Source organism: Pteropus vampyrus, unplaced genomic scaffold (assembly GCF_000151845.1).
Source record: "Pteropus vampyrus isolate Shadow unplaced genomic scaffold, Pvam_2.0 Scaffold32, whole genome shotgun sequence".
Classification (NCBI taxonomy): Eukaryota; Metazoa; Chordata; class Mammalia; order Chiroptera; family Pteropodidae; genus Pteropus; species Pteropus vampyrus.
Genome location: NW_011888813.1, coordinates 2,045,941 through 2,064,932, shown reverse-complemented (window position 1 = coordinate 2,064,932; position 18,992 = coordinate 2,045,941). Strand labels below are relative to the sequence as shown.

Below are 18,992 nucleotides of genomic sequence, written 5' to 3'. Positions count from 1 at the left end.
CCATGGGATTTGCCATAGATTCAGATGTAGAGCCATCAAGTCACAGTATTCAGCTTGGAACAATCACCCATACTCAGCGGAAGGTCGGAACTGACCATAATGCATGTGATGAATCACACTGAAGTAAACGTAGAGCTGTGGGGAGGGACAGGAACATTTTCTCCAACCTGATGGGTAATTTCTTTTCGTTGATGCTCTTATTGCTTCTCTTGAAGCTTTCTTGACTGGGGTCCATTCCCCGCTCTATACTATATATTTTAATCCACTTCTATAAAAGTTAATTTAGACTTCCTTTTAATTGAATATTACCGCATTATGTCCTTACACTCTGAGTTTTATATTCTATAAAACTATTCTTCCAATATAGTAGCCACAGAAACGTGACAACTGAGCACTTTAAAGAGATATGGTCTGAACTGAAGTGTCCTACAAATGTAAAAGACACACTCGATTTTGAAGGCTTAGTATGAAGAAAAAGTAAAACACCTTAATTTTATATTGATTACATGCTGAAATGATAATATTTTGGATATGTTGGGTTAAGTTAAATAAAATGTAAAATTAAAATTAATTTTATCTGATGCTTTCTAACTTATTTTTTTAATTAATTAAGTTATTTATTGCTCTCTTTTAAAATGTAGCTACAAGAAAATGTCAAATTACAAATGTGGCTCATTATATTTCTATCAGGCACATTGCTATAGAGTGAAATGGATGATTCCTGATAACTTTTAAGTCTGAAGAACTAGTGGCATGATAAAAATTTTTAACATTTAAAGAACGCCTTATGCTTTTTAATCTGTGCTTTTATATTATGATTACATTTGATATGATTAATTATTCCAGTATAATTGGAATTACTGTCATTCCATAATCTAACCTCAGGTACCCAATTTAATTCCCAAATGTTGCATCAATCTCAAGATTATCTTTTAACACCTGAAAGAACTAACAAAAGGTCAATAAGGCAAAAAATTCTTGAGTTGAATAAAACTGTGTATTTCCAGGGAAGAAAGCAAAGTGGTTACTTTAAGTGTTTGGCAATTCCCAACCTTCTGCCTCTCACATACACATACTATATCTGGCCCATAGAATTTAAGAAATATTCCTGGATAAAGGAAAACCGGAGTGGGTTATAGGAACAATAAGTCTTATTATTAATTCCACATGGGAAACTGGCTCTTAGGCAAAGAGAAACAACTTCCATACGACACATCAGCCTGGGAAGCTGATGGGAAGCTTTTATCAAAATGTGCTTTAAGGTGGCGAGCCAACTCGGATGAAAGCTGGTTAAGAACAGAGCGATAAATGAAGTTGAACACAGGAGATGAATGAACAGGTTTGATGTAGTAAATTAACGAGGGATACAAGGAAACAATATATTGCACGAAGGACCATGAGGCTCAACCAGACAAAAGAACACACAGATCTTGGTGACAGGTCAGACATCCTCTTTGCCTTTCAATTTAAGTTGAGTCATCTTTGCGGCCTACCCAAAGCCTCTAGGAAAGGCTGAAAATGTTCACTGCTGCCCTCTGCTGGTTAAAACTAAATGATTTTTACACATAGTAAAGAACTGTGGGACTCAAGAGTGAAGACCTGTAAAATTAAGTTAATATCTCAAAAGACAGTGGATCATTTACAGGAACAGGCTGAGCATGGTTTGTTGTGCTGCACTGGTGAGCATGCAATGTTGTTAGATGTCTCACACGAAATAATATTTGCAATATTTATAATCTTACCATTTACTGAGTACTTACTATGTATTCACCAGACATTTTATGTATATCTCTGATTTATGTACATTACCTTCCAAGGTAATTTTTATTGCCCCATTTTACAAGTTAGGAAAGTTTCGATCAGAGAGGTTATATAACTTGCCAAATGTCACACAGCCAACAAGAGCTACTACCTGGGCCCAAATCTAGGTCTTTTTAACATCATAGCCTATGCAGTTCCACCATACCACACTAAGGCTCTGCCTAACAAAGCCTGACATCTAGTAAGTACTCAATAAATGTTAGTTCCCTTCCCTCATCATGGCATTCTGACATCATTTTCCTACCTCCTGTTGGGTTTACATTAAATAATGTGGTTACTTTTAGCAGTAAAAGAAACATTTTTATTTATGGTGATAGCCATATAAAAGTTTCTGCTTTATACCTCCTCATGTGTTAAAATATAAATAAAAGTTCCTGATGCCCTTTTAGCCATGCTAGAAGCAAAGGTACAATTCAGGAGAAGCCTGATGTCAACGCCAGGAACGGTCCTCAATCAGCGAGGATGTGACCCTGGGAAGACATCTGCCAACATACACTCCTGGAGCCTGTGGCGCATGTCTTAACATACTCAGCAGTGACAGAAGGACATTGATGATGATGCGATGTTGAATGGCAAATGGGAATGAGAGAGAACTGGTAAACCAAGGAAGGAAGCACTGGCAGAGGCAGCAAAGAGGCTTGGGGCTTGCAACAAGGCTGTAGCTTAACAAGAAAAAAGGTTGTACCTTCACAGCCACGCTCAATCTGTCCACTCCGATGGAGAGCATCATTGATGAGGTCGGGCAGGCGACCATTCAAGTCCACTGATGCCAGACAGCCCTGAAAGCCATCCCGGGAGGCCACAAGCTTTGGGAGGTTGCTGTACATGCCTTGGGCCAGGCCTGCCATGTAGAGGTCACCTGAAAAGGAAAGAAGGCAGTAAAAGTGAATGAGTAAAGTGAATGAGTAAAGGAAAGGAAACCCTGTCAACTAAAGCCAACACACCTTAGGCCATTTATTGAATAATGGTAATAGAGCTCTGGGAGAAAAACAGTATAAATGAAATAATTACCAGAATTTCTACATTTTACAAAGAAGAAACTGACATTTCTCATGTATCACTCATTTTATAAAAGTCATCTCACATCTCACACATTTTAATCCTCATATCCTCATATTATAAAGTGGTAACAGGTAGGTACTGTTACCACTTTATAATAAAGATTAACAGCATTTTCAACAAAGCAACCATTTATTGTTTTTATGTGCTTGTTACCAATAATATGCTGAGGGTTTTACAGATATTATTCCATCAAACTTCCTAACAATCCATAAAGGTAGTAACAATTGTTTTCCTAATGTTGTAAAAACGTATACAGAAGCTGAACCTGGCTAAGAAATTTTACCAAAGTCACCCAGACAGTAAACGATTCAGCTGAGATTCCAAAACCTATTTTCCTTCTTCTGTATTAGGGCCCCTAATCATTTTGACATTTATTACGCTATCATTCAGTCCCTGAGAAAATGAACCATTCCTTGAGGAGTGGTCTAAGTAAAAACTGAATAAATTACATTATGGTATAATCAACGTTGTTAAAATAGGACATGCATGATGCATTAAAAATGCAAACTACAGTATTCCTAACCTGTAGTTTGCCTCTGAAAACAGCCTTTGGATTGTAAGAAACGTTCTAAGAAGGATAAAGTTCTTTTACAAGGTTTACCTTTCAAATCCAGATTTTTGGCACCATTGATAACCTGAGTGACCACCTTCGTGTCCACTTTCAGGCTGTGAGTGTTACTGTTGTCCCGGGTGATGACGACATTGTGCCACTGGTTGTCATTAAGGGGGCGGTCACTGTTTCCTTTGATCACATTGGGACCATTTCCGAGGTCAAACACATAGTGTATGTACCTGTAAGAGAAAATGACCGACCGATGACTAGAGATTCCCTGAAGTGGTTTCATAGTGATGTGTGTAAAACTGGCAGTGGGGGCTTTGAACCCCCCATGCTAAACTGCCATCACACAGGAACAATTAAAGCTGGATGTAGGATACAAGAGTCATTTCCTATTCTATCAGACTTCACTTTAATTCCATGCTCATGGGGTCTACTTCTTTAATACTACCTAGTAAAAGTCCGGGAGTAATGCAGGTGGTACACTCCAAAACATTAGGGGGTGACATATAAACTCACAGTCAGTCATGGATCTGTTTTTAGGGTTTTGTTCTGGCTTTTGCTTTTGTTTTGTTTTGACTGTTTTCCAAAACATGGTAGTAAAATGTCTTGAAGACAGCTTTTTAAAATTTGATGTAGTTCTGAAAATAACTTTATTCCATTTCTTCTTATAAATGTAGTGGTTACAGATAGTATTGCCCCAGAGACAGATGCAATATACCCATAAGTTTTTTTTCCCCATAGAGTTAAAGGACTACATTTCATAGTAAAAAGCCTGACAGTATTGAGTTAGTGGAAGATCTTTAAATAAATTTGTAAATATCTCTCCCTTCCAGCCCTAATCATTACACAGATATATTTTTAATCAATGAGAATGAGAGCATGTATCAGAAATAGAGGGTGAGGAGTAGAACTGACACTTTTCATGTCCATATTTCACACACGGCTTGAGCTAAGCTATCTAGTGTAAACCACATGAACCTTCCACTTACCCCTTGACTAGCTCCACGGCAATGAAGTCATTGCCATCGCCACTATTGAAGAGAATGAAGCCATCAGCTGAGGTGGTCTTGAACTGGAAGAAGAGGTGCATGGAGGTGTAGGCCTGGAGGGTAGCCAGGCTCAGGTAGCTGCTCTTGGTCTTGAAGGTGACGGGGTCGGCGATGATGTTCCTCAGTCCAAAACGAGCCTTTAATTCACAGTAATCAATGTCGCCATTTTTGCACAAGTCAATATAAAGCAGGCCATTAAACATGAGGCTCTGCAAGTGGCCGATGAAACTGGAGGGGACAACGGAGATGTAACGTTTCTCGGTCATGATGCCGGTTTCGATATTGTGGAATTCCAAGCGGGTGTGGTCTCCCACCATCGTACCTGGGAAAATGTAAATGAGAGACGAACAGGAGAAGTTATCATGTTTCGTCACAGCACCCTTACTGTATCTTTTAGGTCTAATTTTTATCCATACAAAATATTCAGTTTCCTTTAGCCAAGTCCAGAAAACAAAATCCTTGATACAGTATGCAGTTGCCTTGACCTTGTGGGGGAGCGGATTACTGGCCCAGTCCAAGTTACGTGCCCTGCATCCCATGCTCCTGTGCAGCTGTTCAGAACGCCTCAGCATATAAGGGAAAATATGAGATCATGAGTAACTCAAATTCAAAGAGAAAATTACTGGTTTTCTCCTTCGAAAAAACAAGTTAGTACTTAGAAATTCCATAAGAAGAAAAGTCTTTTTTTGTTCTAATCCTTATAAAGACACAACAAACAAGCCTTGGGTATTCACTTCCAAATACTTCTTGGTGGAATAACTCACCACCTAATAATTCAGTACCTAGTGCAGTTACGCACCATCTAACGACTTTTTGGTCAACAATGGGCCACGTATACAAAGATGGTCCCATGACGTTATAATAGAGCTGAAACTTCGTATTGCCTAGGAGCTGTAGCAGCGTCATAGTGTAATACATTACTCATGTTTGTGGTGATGCCAGTGTAAATAAACCTACTGCGCCACCAGTCATACAAAAGTTTAGCACATACAATTATGCACAGTACATAATACTTAATAGAGACAATGAATGACTGCCCCTGCTTTATATATTTAGTTTACTTTCATCATTATTTCAGAGTGTACCCTTTCTACTTACAAAAGTTTGCTGTAAAACAGCCAGCAGCAGCCTCATATATCTTGCATTCACCACGTCTCTTAACTGCACCATTTTGTCTTGTGTTTGATTTCATCTCATGTTGTTTTATACAGTAACATGTTTACAGGCTTATAGCCTAAGAGCAATAGGCTACACCATACAGCCTCGATGTGTAGTAGGCTAGGCCATCTAGGTATGTGTAAATACACTCCATGATGCTCACACGAGGACGAGACTACAGACACGTCCTTAGAACGTAAACCTGTCAAGTGGTGAGTGACTATATTTTGGAAAAGGTTCTACTGTAGAACATCTGTTAATTTTATCTGCCCAGCAACTTCTGCTTTTTCTGGTAACATCTGCATTTCCTTTGGAAAGCAACCCTCCCAACTTCACATCTAAACCATCTGAGCTGGATGACGCTGACCCCATCATAGCTCCTGAAGTAATCGAACTACTCAGGCTGGACCAGTCAACATTTTATCCCCCAGCCAGAGTATGATCTGAGGACTGAGAAGCAGTCTTCAAACTTTAGTATGCATCTGAATCACCTGAAGGGCTCGTTAAACTCCACTCTCTGACTTTATGATTCAAAAGTATGGGATGGACCTGAGAATCTGCATTTCTAACAAGTTCTGAGTTGATGCCTATGTAGCTGATCTAGGAAACACCCCGAGAACCACTTGCATTAGTGACAGCCCAAGCTGGTCCAGTAATAATTCAGATCCAAGGCTTTTGCTAGAACATGTAAAAAAGAGGCATGGGGTACAAACGAGGCTTGCTGAAGGAATAATTCGAAAGCCGGGAACGCTGGAGGCCATGTGATAACCAGCGAGGGCTGGTCCAGCCTGAGGAGACTGGGACCCAGACAACAACCAGGAGACAGAGAGACACATTCTCTTTCGGACGAAGTCTTTTGAAGATATGGATCCAGCCAATAAGTCCAGTCCAGACTTTTAATTGCTTAACACATTTGAGTGGAGCTTCTGACTTCTGCACCTAAAAGATCTCCAGCTGATAGAAATAAACTATTAGATCTTTCATTACCCAATTTACTAGACATGGTGAGTGACTGAAGCAGGGGTCAGGAGGAGGGCTTGAAATAAATACATAGAGACTGGAAATTTCAACAACCAAGTCCAGGAAAACATCATTAGTATGGTGCAGAAGGTGGCTCCCTCAACATTTATATAGATGAATCATACTAAAATTTAACAAGCCCTGTCCTAATGCCCCAGCACTAAAGGGAAGGGAAGAGGAACTCCCTGTCTCTGCCCTCTCCTCTTACCATCTTCCACGCTGAAGAAGCTCCACCAGCAAGATAACCCCAGAATCTCTTTACCCCCATCTTGTACAACTTTCCAGAGGAAAAGCAGTGACATAATCTGAAAGATTAAGGATAATCTTCAAAGAGAAACTGTATGTGCATAGCTCAGCCCTTGGCACTTCCTGTTTCTCTTTAGGGCAATGAGGCTGCTTTCAAGAAACAATCTATGCCACTCATCCACAGCACGGGTGTTTGAGAGGCGAGCCTTGCTTCGGTGATGGCTGCCTGCCCCAGTCCTGACGCTTTTGAGAAGCAATTCCATCTAATTCTGAAGTTCAGTAGGTAGATAAAAGCCCCATTTTTCACCATTAGTGTTAAAAAAAAATAATAAAAATGATATTTGGTTTCTACCTGTGTTTTTTCCCTCTCTTGGCACAGAACTCAGGTGGCAAAAAGAGGGGGTTATATTTTCTTGGGTCCCTTAAATTTCAATACCTGAGAGATTGAAGGAGATCATACCCTCAATATTAATTTTGTCTCTTGAGGAGCGTACTCAGACCTAATTCAAACAATCGCTCATAAGCACAAAAATCAGATTTGTATTTTGTAAGTTTCTATGTGGTGTTTTGACAACTAGTTACAAATCATTCTCTTCATATAAGCAAAAATAAAATACTGATGTTGGCTAATTTAAATATAAAATTGTAATAGAATAAAAATCAAAATGCAACATAAATCTGCTAACAATCGAATAACTAGGAAAAAGAATTACTGGATAAAATTACTAGCATTAAAAATTGGGCTAGTCATGAGAATGCAAAGTAGCATAACCTAAATTCAATGCTCTAAAACAATGAAGTGACTGAAATAAATACCCAGTGTCAATTTGGCTGTAGCTATTTAGGCTCGGGGCTGCATGAATGGGGAGGGAAAAACCATAGCCAATCTCGATGGGGACACAAGAACTGAACTATGATGATGCTGACAGTCATGCTAATTTTTATATTATAAAAAAAACAAACAAATAAAACAGCAATGGAAACTAAGACGTAGTAATGGGGTGATCACTGGTAAAGACTGGAGTTCCACAAGGAATCATTTTAAAGCCAACTGGGATCTTTTAGAGAAATTATGAATGTAATGACCTCCAGAATTGAGGGCTTAGGAAATTCTGCTCACTAGAAAATGAATTTCATAAAGAAAATCATGTAAAAATTACATGAAAATCATGTAAGATTGAGATAGAAGAGAGACTGAAGAAGGTCTTGGATAAGAAATAGAAGGGAAACTAACAATGGAATTTGAATGCTTAGCCCAGGGACACAGACTGATTGAGGGTCTAGGATGACTCAGATAAGAAACTGGTGAGGAGCGGGGAGAAGGTGATGCGGGGCCAAATTAGAAAAGGAATTGGCTTCATTGTGTGATAAAGGAACTCACTTTGCTGTGGATGGAGGTCTCCAAAAAGTATGCTATTTTACCAAGAGAAAGCCCTGAAGATATTGCTTAGAGTTTGAAACAGGTACCGAACTAAGCAAATTTTTTTTAATCTGCATATCACCTTATCAGTATTAATAACAGGGAACCTTTGCACTTATCTCCTCTGAATACAGTCTATAGATTGAAATTCCCTTCCATTAAGGACAAAATATATGCACACTTCACAGCAGCTGCTTTCGAATTTCAAAGAAACGAGGAGTAACTCGAGAGAACGATGACAAGGAAAAATTACTACTGAATACTCCCTATATACCCAGCATTGTGCTAGGCACCTCGCAACAACCATTAAATGTCATTATCACAATAAAACTGTAGAAAGGTATCATTATCGAGCTTTAGAGGTGAGGGTATTCAGCTTAGAGAAGTCAAGCATTTCGATCAAAAGTTCATACCGGTGGTAAATAGTAGACCCCCAAATTGAATCCAGGTGTGTTTAATTCCAAAGCCCATATCTTAATATGTACACTAAACTGTCTATGCTATACTCTTTGGGGAAAAGGCTTGACTGGTTCCTTGCACTATTGCCCAAGAAAAGCCGTAGGTAGAATTTAACAGGTGAAATGTCCATGCAGAAGCTGCTGTAATGAATTCACACTTCTTCCCTATGATCAAGTGTCATAATGTCATCCCATCTAATCCATGGGTAACACATCCAGCAAGCACCTTCACTAGGACAACTATGTTACCTTGGGTCCTATTTATACATTCTCTTCCACATCTCACTAACAAAGAGCAGTTTACAGACCAGCCCTCAGGGATGAAGTCTGTTAGGAACATAAAACTAGGCAAAACCTTGGCCCAGCTCAAGCTGAAACTTCATATGAGACATTAGCAGAGAGGGGATGAGCATGTAGGCTCTGAGGCTGGACTGCCTGGGTTACTTAACTTTTCTGTATCTCGATTTCCTATCTGTGAAACAGGTATGAAGTTATCAGGATTAAATATATCAATACATAGCACTTAGAACAGTGCCTAGTGCTCAAACTATTAGCTATTACTAATTTACAGCATTCATTTTTTTTTTCTTTTCTCTGAAATACATTAATCATTTTCTGGTTATTTCGCTTATTGTTTTCTTTCTTTTATGAAAATAAAAGCTCTTTTTAAGTAAGGCGCACCTCTTCCCTCTTCCATAGAGTTTAGCAGAGGGTCTTGAGCACAGTAAGCATCCCTGACACCTGAGAAGGAGGCTGTATTTGAGACATTTTCTTTGGAGTCAGAATTCAGATCATTGTCATTGCTTTAATGAGGTTCCTGGCCAACACCAAGAGCTTAGCAAAGAAATAATGAGAATGGCTTAGAGGAGGCAATTTGATCTCCCATGGTTCCCGAGAAGAGAAGTTAAGAAAGGAAGGCTTATACAGTCTCAGTAAAGGATGCAAATTTTATCCACAGTCTTCCGGCTCCACTGCTCCCACATCCTTTTTCCACAATATCAACATTTTTCAAAAGTGTATGCTGTAAAATGCTTCAGTTTAAAAAAACTTTTGGAGCCAACTAAATCTGGCAAACACTGCATACTTAATTATTTTGATGATTAGCAATCTGTGTTAGCATATTAAAGGCTCCTAATAAGTCTTACAATAAAGCAATCCTCTTCATTTAGTTTAACCTAACACTTCCCACACGTAGCTCATCATATTTTTAACATGAGGAACAAGTTTTCCATGGAAAACTTTGGAAAATGACCTTTTCCATCTTGGTACTATAAGTGCAACGTGGGGTGATGGTGGGAGGGAAGCGTCGACGTGGACCAGAGTGGACCCAAGAGAGTGTCTCTTTGTACCAGCAAGAAGTTCTTAGTGGAGTGGGTGGCTCACGCAGCATTAGGCCCCAATTCTGATGAGCATGACCCAAGTGAAGTAGTCTTATCATTTACTCTTGACAGTAGAAATCCAGCTCAATCAATCAATCAATCCTTATTAAGTGTCGACTGAACTTAATACTTTTCCAGGAATGCATTGTATTCTAATAAATGAAAACCACTGGGCTGAGGAATATTTATTTCCTTGCTTTTGATTTCTTATGAGTCTCACTTATTCTTTGCATCATTTCTACAAACCAGCTGAAAATTTGACACCCTGGGGGACCTTAAACAGCATGAAAGGGATTACTAAACAAGCCAATAAGACACTACTTAATAACATGAGGACTGAGTGGTATTTTAGTTTCATTGCCTGATTTTATGACTTCTGTGAGCTAAAATTAAAATTCCCAAACCCCTTATCACTGTAAAAGCAATCCAAGGTTGTAGCTCATAAGCAAAATCGCTCTTTTCTTCTCTCAAATTTCTTTATCCTTACGGCTGCTTTTTTCCATCAGCAGCAGAGTAGGGGGTGAGGTAGAAAATGAAAGAGCTTCATTAATTTCAAATATCAAATTACTGGGTGATTTGGGGCATACCATGGTTTAGTCCTGCTTTTAAATTATTAGAGGTAAGAGAAAGCACACTTTATAATTACCTTTATTCTAAAGTTTCTGTAAAAAAAATAATGACCGATGGGCAAAACACATTACAGTACCCTCAGTTCTGCAGTTCTTAATGACTACAGCTTTCGGGGCATGTAATTTCCTATGGAAATAAAAGGGAATCACTATTGGAAGAGACTGGGGTGAGGTTGCCATCTAGTGGCAGCTATTCAAAACAATCTGTGCGTAGCATCACTTTGGCTTACTGCGCAAAAATCCCAGGAGTTAGAAAGGCATGTGTGACCTGACTCATCACCGCTGCCTTTTGCAGGCTCCTGTCCGCACTAACACCTCATGAGTGTTTCTCAAGTGATTAATTCAAGCTGGTCGTGGGTTCTAAACCTTATAACTATTTTTGCATCTCTTTGCTTACATTCATTACATAAGGCCTGTAGAACAGAAACCTTACCCCCTACTACTAAATTAGGTCTATGTACATTTGGAAGGTTTGGCATAGTTGTTGTGGCCCTGCTTTAATTTTGGGGAGGAGGAGAGTGGGGGTTACCTACTGAATTGTATTCCCCATCTCACCCTGGTCCATTCCATTATATTTTTTCCTACACTGTAAGATAACTTTCTTATGATGAATTAGGAAGTCCAGCAAGCAGCATCATTTGGTGAAATCACATAGACATGAATTTGGAGCTTAATTACATCGCTCCCTCTAAGTTTCATATTCCCTTTATATAAAATGACAATAAGAACACTAACCGTGCAATAGAGACAGAAGGAGCTGATGTGTCTAAGACAGCTAACATAGTCTCTCATGTCTACTGGGCACTAGATACATGCCTCATGCTCTTCCTCTACGCATAGACTCTCTTTCTCTACTGACACACACACACACACACACACACACACACACACACACACACACACACTCCTTACCGCACACATACACGCATGGTTCACCACAATTCCTGATTCCAGATGTAAAAAAGCTCAGGCTCATGAATATAAAATTAAATTATAGAGCCAATACTGCAGAACTTTTATGCTGAAAATGGCCTTAGCAATAACAGAATTTCAAGTTTAAAAATGAGGAAAAAATGAGGAAAAGCATTTTAGTGACAATGACTGTATTAAATCCCAGGGCTCCTGGCTCAAGTCTGACTGTCTTATTCACAGAAGACACTGCAGAAATGGCTTAGGCAACTTACTTCCTTTGACAAGGCCCAGAAACAGTGACTTTCCCAACATCCTGCAGAAAATTAACACCAGAGTCTGGGTCTCCTGATGCCAACACTGTTCCATGTAATGCTCCATGCTGCCCCAAGTTTTCATTTCCCACATGGATGAGAATTCTAGGTTAACAGATGTGCACTGCCATGGGATACTAGAGAGTGTTGACTTCCAGGATGCAGCACGTAAAATGCACTTGAAGGTGCCCTCTCTGTTCCACCATAGACCTCATTAATCAATTTCCACCTTAAGATCTACCTTCATAAATCACGCCTGCTTTCTTCAGCCCAAATTTATAATTCTCTGTTCTGACTGATAATTATAATCTCACCCACTCAAATTAGAATCTCATTATATATTCCTTGTCTTATTTTCAAATACACAAGTCCTATCTAATCTACTAGATTGGTTAACTGTTTGAGAAAAAGGGTAATCTCTTGTGCTTTCTTTTTGTTTTCTACAATCCCCAGCACACTGCTGACATATAACAGGCTCTCAAGAAATACATGGTGCTTGTGTGAGACTCTGAATGTTCCTTACCTATGTATGGATTCATTCATATATTCATTGTCCTCCTAGAATGTAAATTCCACCAGGCCAAGGACTTGCCTATTTGTCAACCACCATATTCCTGGTGTCTACTAAAGCAGTTTTTGGTACACAGTAGGTACTTAATTAATAACGACTAAATAAATGAATAATTATTCAGCGCTTTCTAAGAACCACGCATTGGTCAAGGTACTTATTTTTACCTATTATTTTACCTATTACCTATTATCTATCTTCCTCTTCTAGGGAGTGACTCATTCATTGAAGGAAGGAACTCATACTTAGGGTGACTGATATGTGATGTTTTAATAACTGGATAATAGAAGGGTCTATAGAGCCCTATATCTGTTCTCCAGACACGTACTTTATGCCTAAGCAGACCCATCGATATATAATTATAGTGGCAGGTCAGTTCTATAATACACATCAATGAACAGGGATTTTGAAAATAAAGAAGATCTTCTTAGCCTTACCTGAGCTTGTCAACAGAGAACATGACATATAACTTCTGTTAAGCAAATTAAAGCGTTCTGAAAAAACGCTTTGCTCACCGAAAGACCAAGAGGACTATGAGAGCAAAGAGAGACTAATTGCACTTGAGCTTTACTCACCCTCAGCCACATCATCGTCCACAGTTAGCTTAAGGCTTTTTCCTCTCCGCACCACCCGAACGGTGTGCCATTCATTGTCGTTGAGCTTCTGCCCCGCATACAGGGTCTCAGGCCCTTTGCCTAAGGACGGTGGTAAGTGCCAAAGTTAGAATCATTCTAAAAAGTAGTGCTCACGGCATCAGTCACTAAAGCCACACTGGTGCACATGACCTAGCAGTATTTAAGGAACCACATCCCTTCCCGAAGCCCATCCAGTTTCACTGATCCAACAGGATACTCTATAAGAGTTTCCAAGTGCAAAAGTTTCAATTCAAACATAACAGTGACAAAGTAATGAAAGAAATAAGTGCCCTTCTTCATCTATAGACACAAGCTTTAAATGCCACTGGCAGTAAGGGAACATTTACAGAAAACAGTTATCAGTTGTCATTTTGTTTCCCAAAGTCTGAGATTTCAGATGAATTTCTTGAAGATACAGGAAATTCACCATACATTTTTTAAAACATTTGGTCATTTGGGCATAATACACCAGTCTGGCTTTTGGAGAGTATCCACCCATTGGATGAGAAAAGAGCTCTGTAATGAAGGCTCTTAACTTGACATTTCCATTAACCCATGGCCATATGAGTGGCCATATAAATCACGATAGTAATCATCACAACGATAATAATACCATATATAAATAATGCTCCTGAAGGGAATGTAAGGGCCCCTGAATTATCTCATTGTTCATCATACTCCAAAAAGATCCAAAGACCTAAAAACTGAAATAATGTAAAATTCCAACACTGAATTTGTTCATGTCAAAAGAATATTCAGTAGAACATGTCACCAAATAAAGGAATAAAGCAAGTTGTCTCAAAAGATTCATGCTCAAGATGCTTGAGATGATGTTCAAATGCACCCTAGGGTGAATCGGGTGCAATAAGGAATTCTAGTAGTTAGGAGCAAAAGCTGGCAAGATAGACTCTGAGACATTAAAACAATTTGGCTAGTAATGGGGGAAGGAATGTCATGTTTCACTCAATAATGAACTGAGACGTAATTTTAAAAGACAAAGAAGACTGCATAGAACGAGATAACTTAGACCAAATTCGTACTCTTATATGGACAGCTGAGCCCATGAAGAAAGATGCTTCTTAAATTTTGTGAATTAATCAATCAATATATGGAAAGCCCTATCTCGGGAAATAAACTGAAAAAAAAATGAAATATTAATGGAGCTATAAACCCCTATGGATATTGTGCATCTGAAATACTTCAAAAGACCACACACTTGGCTCCAACATAAAAGAACACAGAGCCAGGTACATAGTGCATGTGTTAATGAGTACTTGTTGAATAATTGAGGTCTAATAGGGCTTTATGTCTTTGGATGTGACCGAATAAGGTCAATATATATTTATGTAAGTGATTTTGAAAGCTTTATTATGAAGCTTTTACTAGCCACTCTCCCTTCTCTTCTATTCCCAAGACTGAAGGTATATATACTGTTTAAGGAAGAAGATAAGAAAGAGTATACTTGGGTAGAGATCTTTCAAAGTAGGTAATTTAAAGTTCTACCCTTTAATTTTGAGTAATTAGTATTCCTATTAAATGCTGGTTATGAAAGTTATAATAGCAGTTGAAGTCTGGGGTGATTTTATTCTAATATATATATTTATATTCAAAGGGGAAAGGTTTCTTTTCATTTTCTTTTTCTTACTTTCTTTTTTTTTTTGGAAAAGTCTCTTTTAATTACAGTATATTCAGCAGATGATTCACCAAATGCAACCTAAATTCACAAGAATCCTGAGAATTCAGTGAAGAAACCTTAGAGTAGACCAAATATCTCCCAAATTGGGTAATGGTGCCATGCTATCAATAAATCTTAGGGAAAAAAAATTCAATAATACACCAATCTTAGCCTCTCTTCTTGAGTGTGCCCGTCTCTAATATTATCTAAAATGTATATATTATGATGTAAAATGTATACATTACAATTATACATTATAACATGTACATTTCAACTCACTAGCTAGCACCATTTGTTAAATTCAGATCTAAGATTAATATAATGATAGCCTTTACAAGAGCAAATTGTGTGAGCATTGGGAGAAAATGGACCACATCACGTGAGTACTTTGAAACAAGAACAGATGTTCTCAGAAGAAACAAATCTGTCTTTGTTTTTTTTTTAATGTTTTTATCCTCTTTATTCTACATGCAAATGTTTCTATAAGAAAGAAGAAAGCAAAGAAAGATGTGGAAAATATTGGCTATGGAAGCAGAACTGTTACAAATACAAACTCTTAAAACACCTATAGGTGGCATCTGTTCTTTAGGCAATTTTTGTACATCACTTAGTTTTTATGATTGGGGACGAGATGAAAGGAAGAAATACTAACACAAACACAGTCAGTTTAAGACATTGCTACATTAGTGCCATATTAGCCACTGAGATGCAAAACAAGCTTTGCCTCAGTCCAGTGTTTTAAATGCTGCTGATATCCTATGGAACTTCAGCTCTTCTGGTTTGTTTAAATGACCATTATGGCCATATTAAAACAAAAATATTTAATGGTCCGTTTGACTTTAAAGCTTTGGGATGCAATGGTCTATGACCAAAAATGTGAAAAAATGAATAAATCATAACAGAAACCATTTGTGACCCACTTCCTGGTTACATTTGATACCTCTAACCCCAATATTCTTACTGTAAATGAAGAAAAAAAGATTCATCAGCATCTCATTAAAATGTCAGGGAAATGAGTATTATTCAATATTTATTTTCAAGGAATAAATATAGAAATCTCAGTGAGCTTCTGGAAAACTTCTGATACCAAAAGTGGAGTTTATCTTTAGTCAAGCCAAAAGCTCAATTCATTCCAAGAGAAGGAAAGTGATGTTTCAACTCAGCTGGAAATATAGCTGAATAGAGAGGAAGAGCAGATCTAATTTGTAGCCTAAGCATAAAACTGGACTGATAAGTGATGCAAGAAGCAGACACAAGTTAAAAGTCAAAAGATACAAATGGTTAGGTTTAAAAGCAGGAAGATCTAGTCTAGGAAAGACTTCTCTGGCAGATTCAAGCACAAAGCCAGTGAAAAAGCATCAGTAAAACAATGAATGTAAAAAGTCTGCCCTATAAATCAAGGGTGGTCCAGATAAGAAGGAGAAACTTTTTTCTTTTTAAGTTAGAATTTAAAATGGAACTGGTAGGAACTTAAAGCAATAGCGAGAATGACAAAACTCAAAGCCATCAATTGTCCTGCATCGCCCTTCTTCTTTTTAGTAGCTAGAGGTATAATCTGCAATTAGTTACGTGCTGGATGAATGTAGTAGATGAATGATTCCTTCTTTTATAGTTTAAGTAGTAAATACTAATCACAAAAAAATCTCTTTGATTCCCTTTAATAATCTGTTTAGATTATCACTGTTAGATCTAAATACACAAAACTTATTCGACACTCTCTAGTTGAATTTCCCAGGTAATGACACCTGTGTCTGGAGTTAAGAAGCACAATCACGGTTGAAAATCTCCAGGATGCAGATGTCTGTAGAAATGCAGTGCTGAATTGTTCACCATTGTAGAACCAAGGGCCTTTCAACAAATCCTCTGGGTAACATCACCTACATGCCACGCTTGATCTAGTCTCACTGCAAAATCATTTAGCATCATCTCTTTTAGTTAAGGCTTGTCTCACAGAAAATGGTCTAATTCTCTGATGAACAGGGTGTAGAGAATGAGGCATCCCAGATGAGGGACACAGACTAGATTGTTTTTTTTTTTTTAACCTATCCCACAGAAATCTTATGGAAGTCCTATTTCTTTAAGGAGCCAGAACTAATAATAAAATCTAAATGAAAAATTATGAGAAAGCACTTTTTGAAAGAAAAATCATTGCTGATTGATGAGAAGATGATACTCAGAAGTTAGCAGATGGTTGGTTCCCTGTTTCAGCAGTTAGGGAATGGGAGTATGTGGTGGAAACACACATCTGTGCATTATTAAAGACACACACCTTAACAAGGTGAACTCTGGATTTTAATTGTTTCAAATGTATCTATCTATCTATAACAGAGTGTTCATATTCATGATTTTTTAAATTCCCCCCAGGAGCAATATAACCAGAAAAACTACAAGATATACTCCTCCCCGCTCCCCCTGCCCAATATACATTAGTTTGTTAGCAGACTTCTAAGACCTGACCAAACCAACTAACCCAGATGGTTTTGCTCATATGCAGGGAGTAGAAATTCCTTCCATCTGTCACAAAGTGCTATTTCCAAGAATAGGTGGGTAACATTTGGAAACTTTTTCTTTCTTGGGGGGGCGGGGTGGGGGACAGTAATTAAGGAGCAGCACCTCTACCGTAATCACTTTGCTTTACCTGAACATCTTTCTATTGGCGCAAGAAGGAAAAGGAACAATAACTTGCTTCCCTTTGGAACTATGTTTCACATAAATCAAAATTTCTACGATACATAAGAGTATGAAATTCTCGCCCTTAGAAAGGCATAGTGATGACACATCTAAATGACATGGTAAATAAATACTCAAAACGAATGTCCGTGTTAGGTTTAAAGAACACCAAAAATATTTAAAAAGAGAAAACTTACCTTCGTTTCCACCGGCACCTTAGGTTAGCTGTGACTAACATTCTACTAAGCCTGCCGCAGCATTTATTTTCTGTCTTCCTACCCAGAGAGAATAGGTTAGGCAAGTAAAAGCAGGAGGGATGAGGACAAGAGAATAGAAGTAAAGACTAAGGAGTGTGACAGGGAGATAGAAAAGAAGCATTTTATTTTCTGTGCAAAAATATTTCAGGTTCTGGTTTTCTTGTTGACCACAGAAAGGTAGAGGTGTTTTATTTTTATAAACTTTTTGGTTTCCAAAGCACTGATTTTCTTTGAAAAACTTTTTAAATCGTATTTACTCAATCAGTCAGTTTGCTGTAACATTTCAAAGAGCACATTTCATTCTCACTGGAGTTCTCAAGTCTCGGGAAGAGCTGTCATCCTTCCTATAATAGATATGAAAAGCAAAGGAAACCCTCTTCTACGCAGCCTCCCAGCGAGGTGTGATAAAGACAGGTGACCCAGTTACTCAGCCTGAGCACGTGCATCTTCCTGGAGGACCTGTTTCTAGTTAAACCTCACGAGAAACACCAGCAATATTTATCGAGCTTGAATAATGAAATGCACCATCAAGCCTGCCACACATAACTTGCTCTACCGTGGGCTGCCCACCCTTTCCCTATGGTTCATCCTCTGCTCCGCTCTCCCAGGTGCTACGGGAGTGCTGCTACTCACCTCCAGCGGCGTAGCACAGAGACAAGCTATTCGTATATTTAAGAAACTGAGCATCGGCATAGGGCCAGGCACCTTCTAGTGCGGAAGATGAAGACAGGTCCCTGCCCTTACACAACTTACAGTCTAGATTGAGGTGGGAGAGGATAGAGGGCAATACACAAATTAAAGAATATGAGATATTCTTGATTTCTATGAAGAAAAGAAAATAGGGTAATACGATGAAAAGTAACTGGAGTGGGGAGCGGGAATAGAGGATTGGCTACTTTATAGAATATTTCTCGAAAGGCCAATCTGTGGTTGATTTCTCGATTCTGGCTCTGCCTGCCTGGTGAGATGGTCAGAGGAGGCTTCTCTGAGGGGGTACATTTAAGAAGGAGCCCAGCATATAAATATCGGAGGGGACGGTAACAGCAAGAGCAGAAGCCCAGAAGGAGGTTGGCAAGTCAGAGGAACGAAAAAAAAAAAAGCCCATCAAGGCTGGAGCTTGCACCCAAGGGAGAGAGTGTGGGAGGAGAGAAGATGGAGGAGTA

General features: G+C 38.6%; 1 protein-coding gene across 2 annotated transcripts in view; it reads right to left on the bottom strand.

The window, feature by feature from the left end:
* The window catches only part of NRXN3 (neurexin 3), a 1,427,156-nt gene that overhangs the window by 771,059 nt on the left and 637,105 nt on the right, over positions 1 to 18,992 (bottom strand). For both annotated transcript variants that reach the window (XM_023528800.1, XM_023528802.1), the window contains 4 exons: positions 13,168 to 13,287; positions 4,432 to 4,813; positions 3,485 to 3,675; positions 2,507 to 2,680 (listed from right to left, as the gene is read on the bottom strand). In XM_023528800.1, coding sequence (XP_023384568.1) covers positions 2,507 to 2,680; positions 3,485 to 3,675; positions 4,432 to 4,813; positions 13,168 to 13,287 — 867 coding nt within the window. The remainder of the gene's footprint in view (positions 1 to 2,506; positions 2,681 to 3,484; positions 3,676 to 4,431; positions 4,814 to 13,167; positions 13,288 to 18,992) is intronic.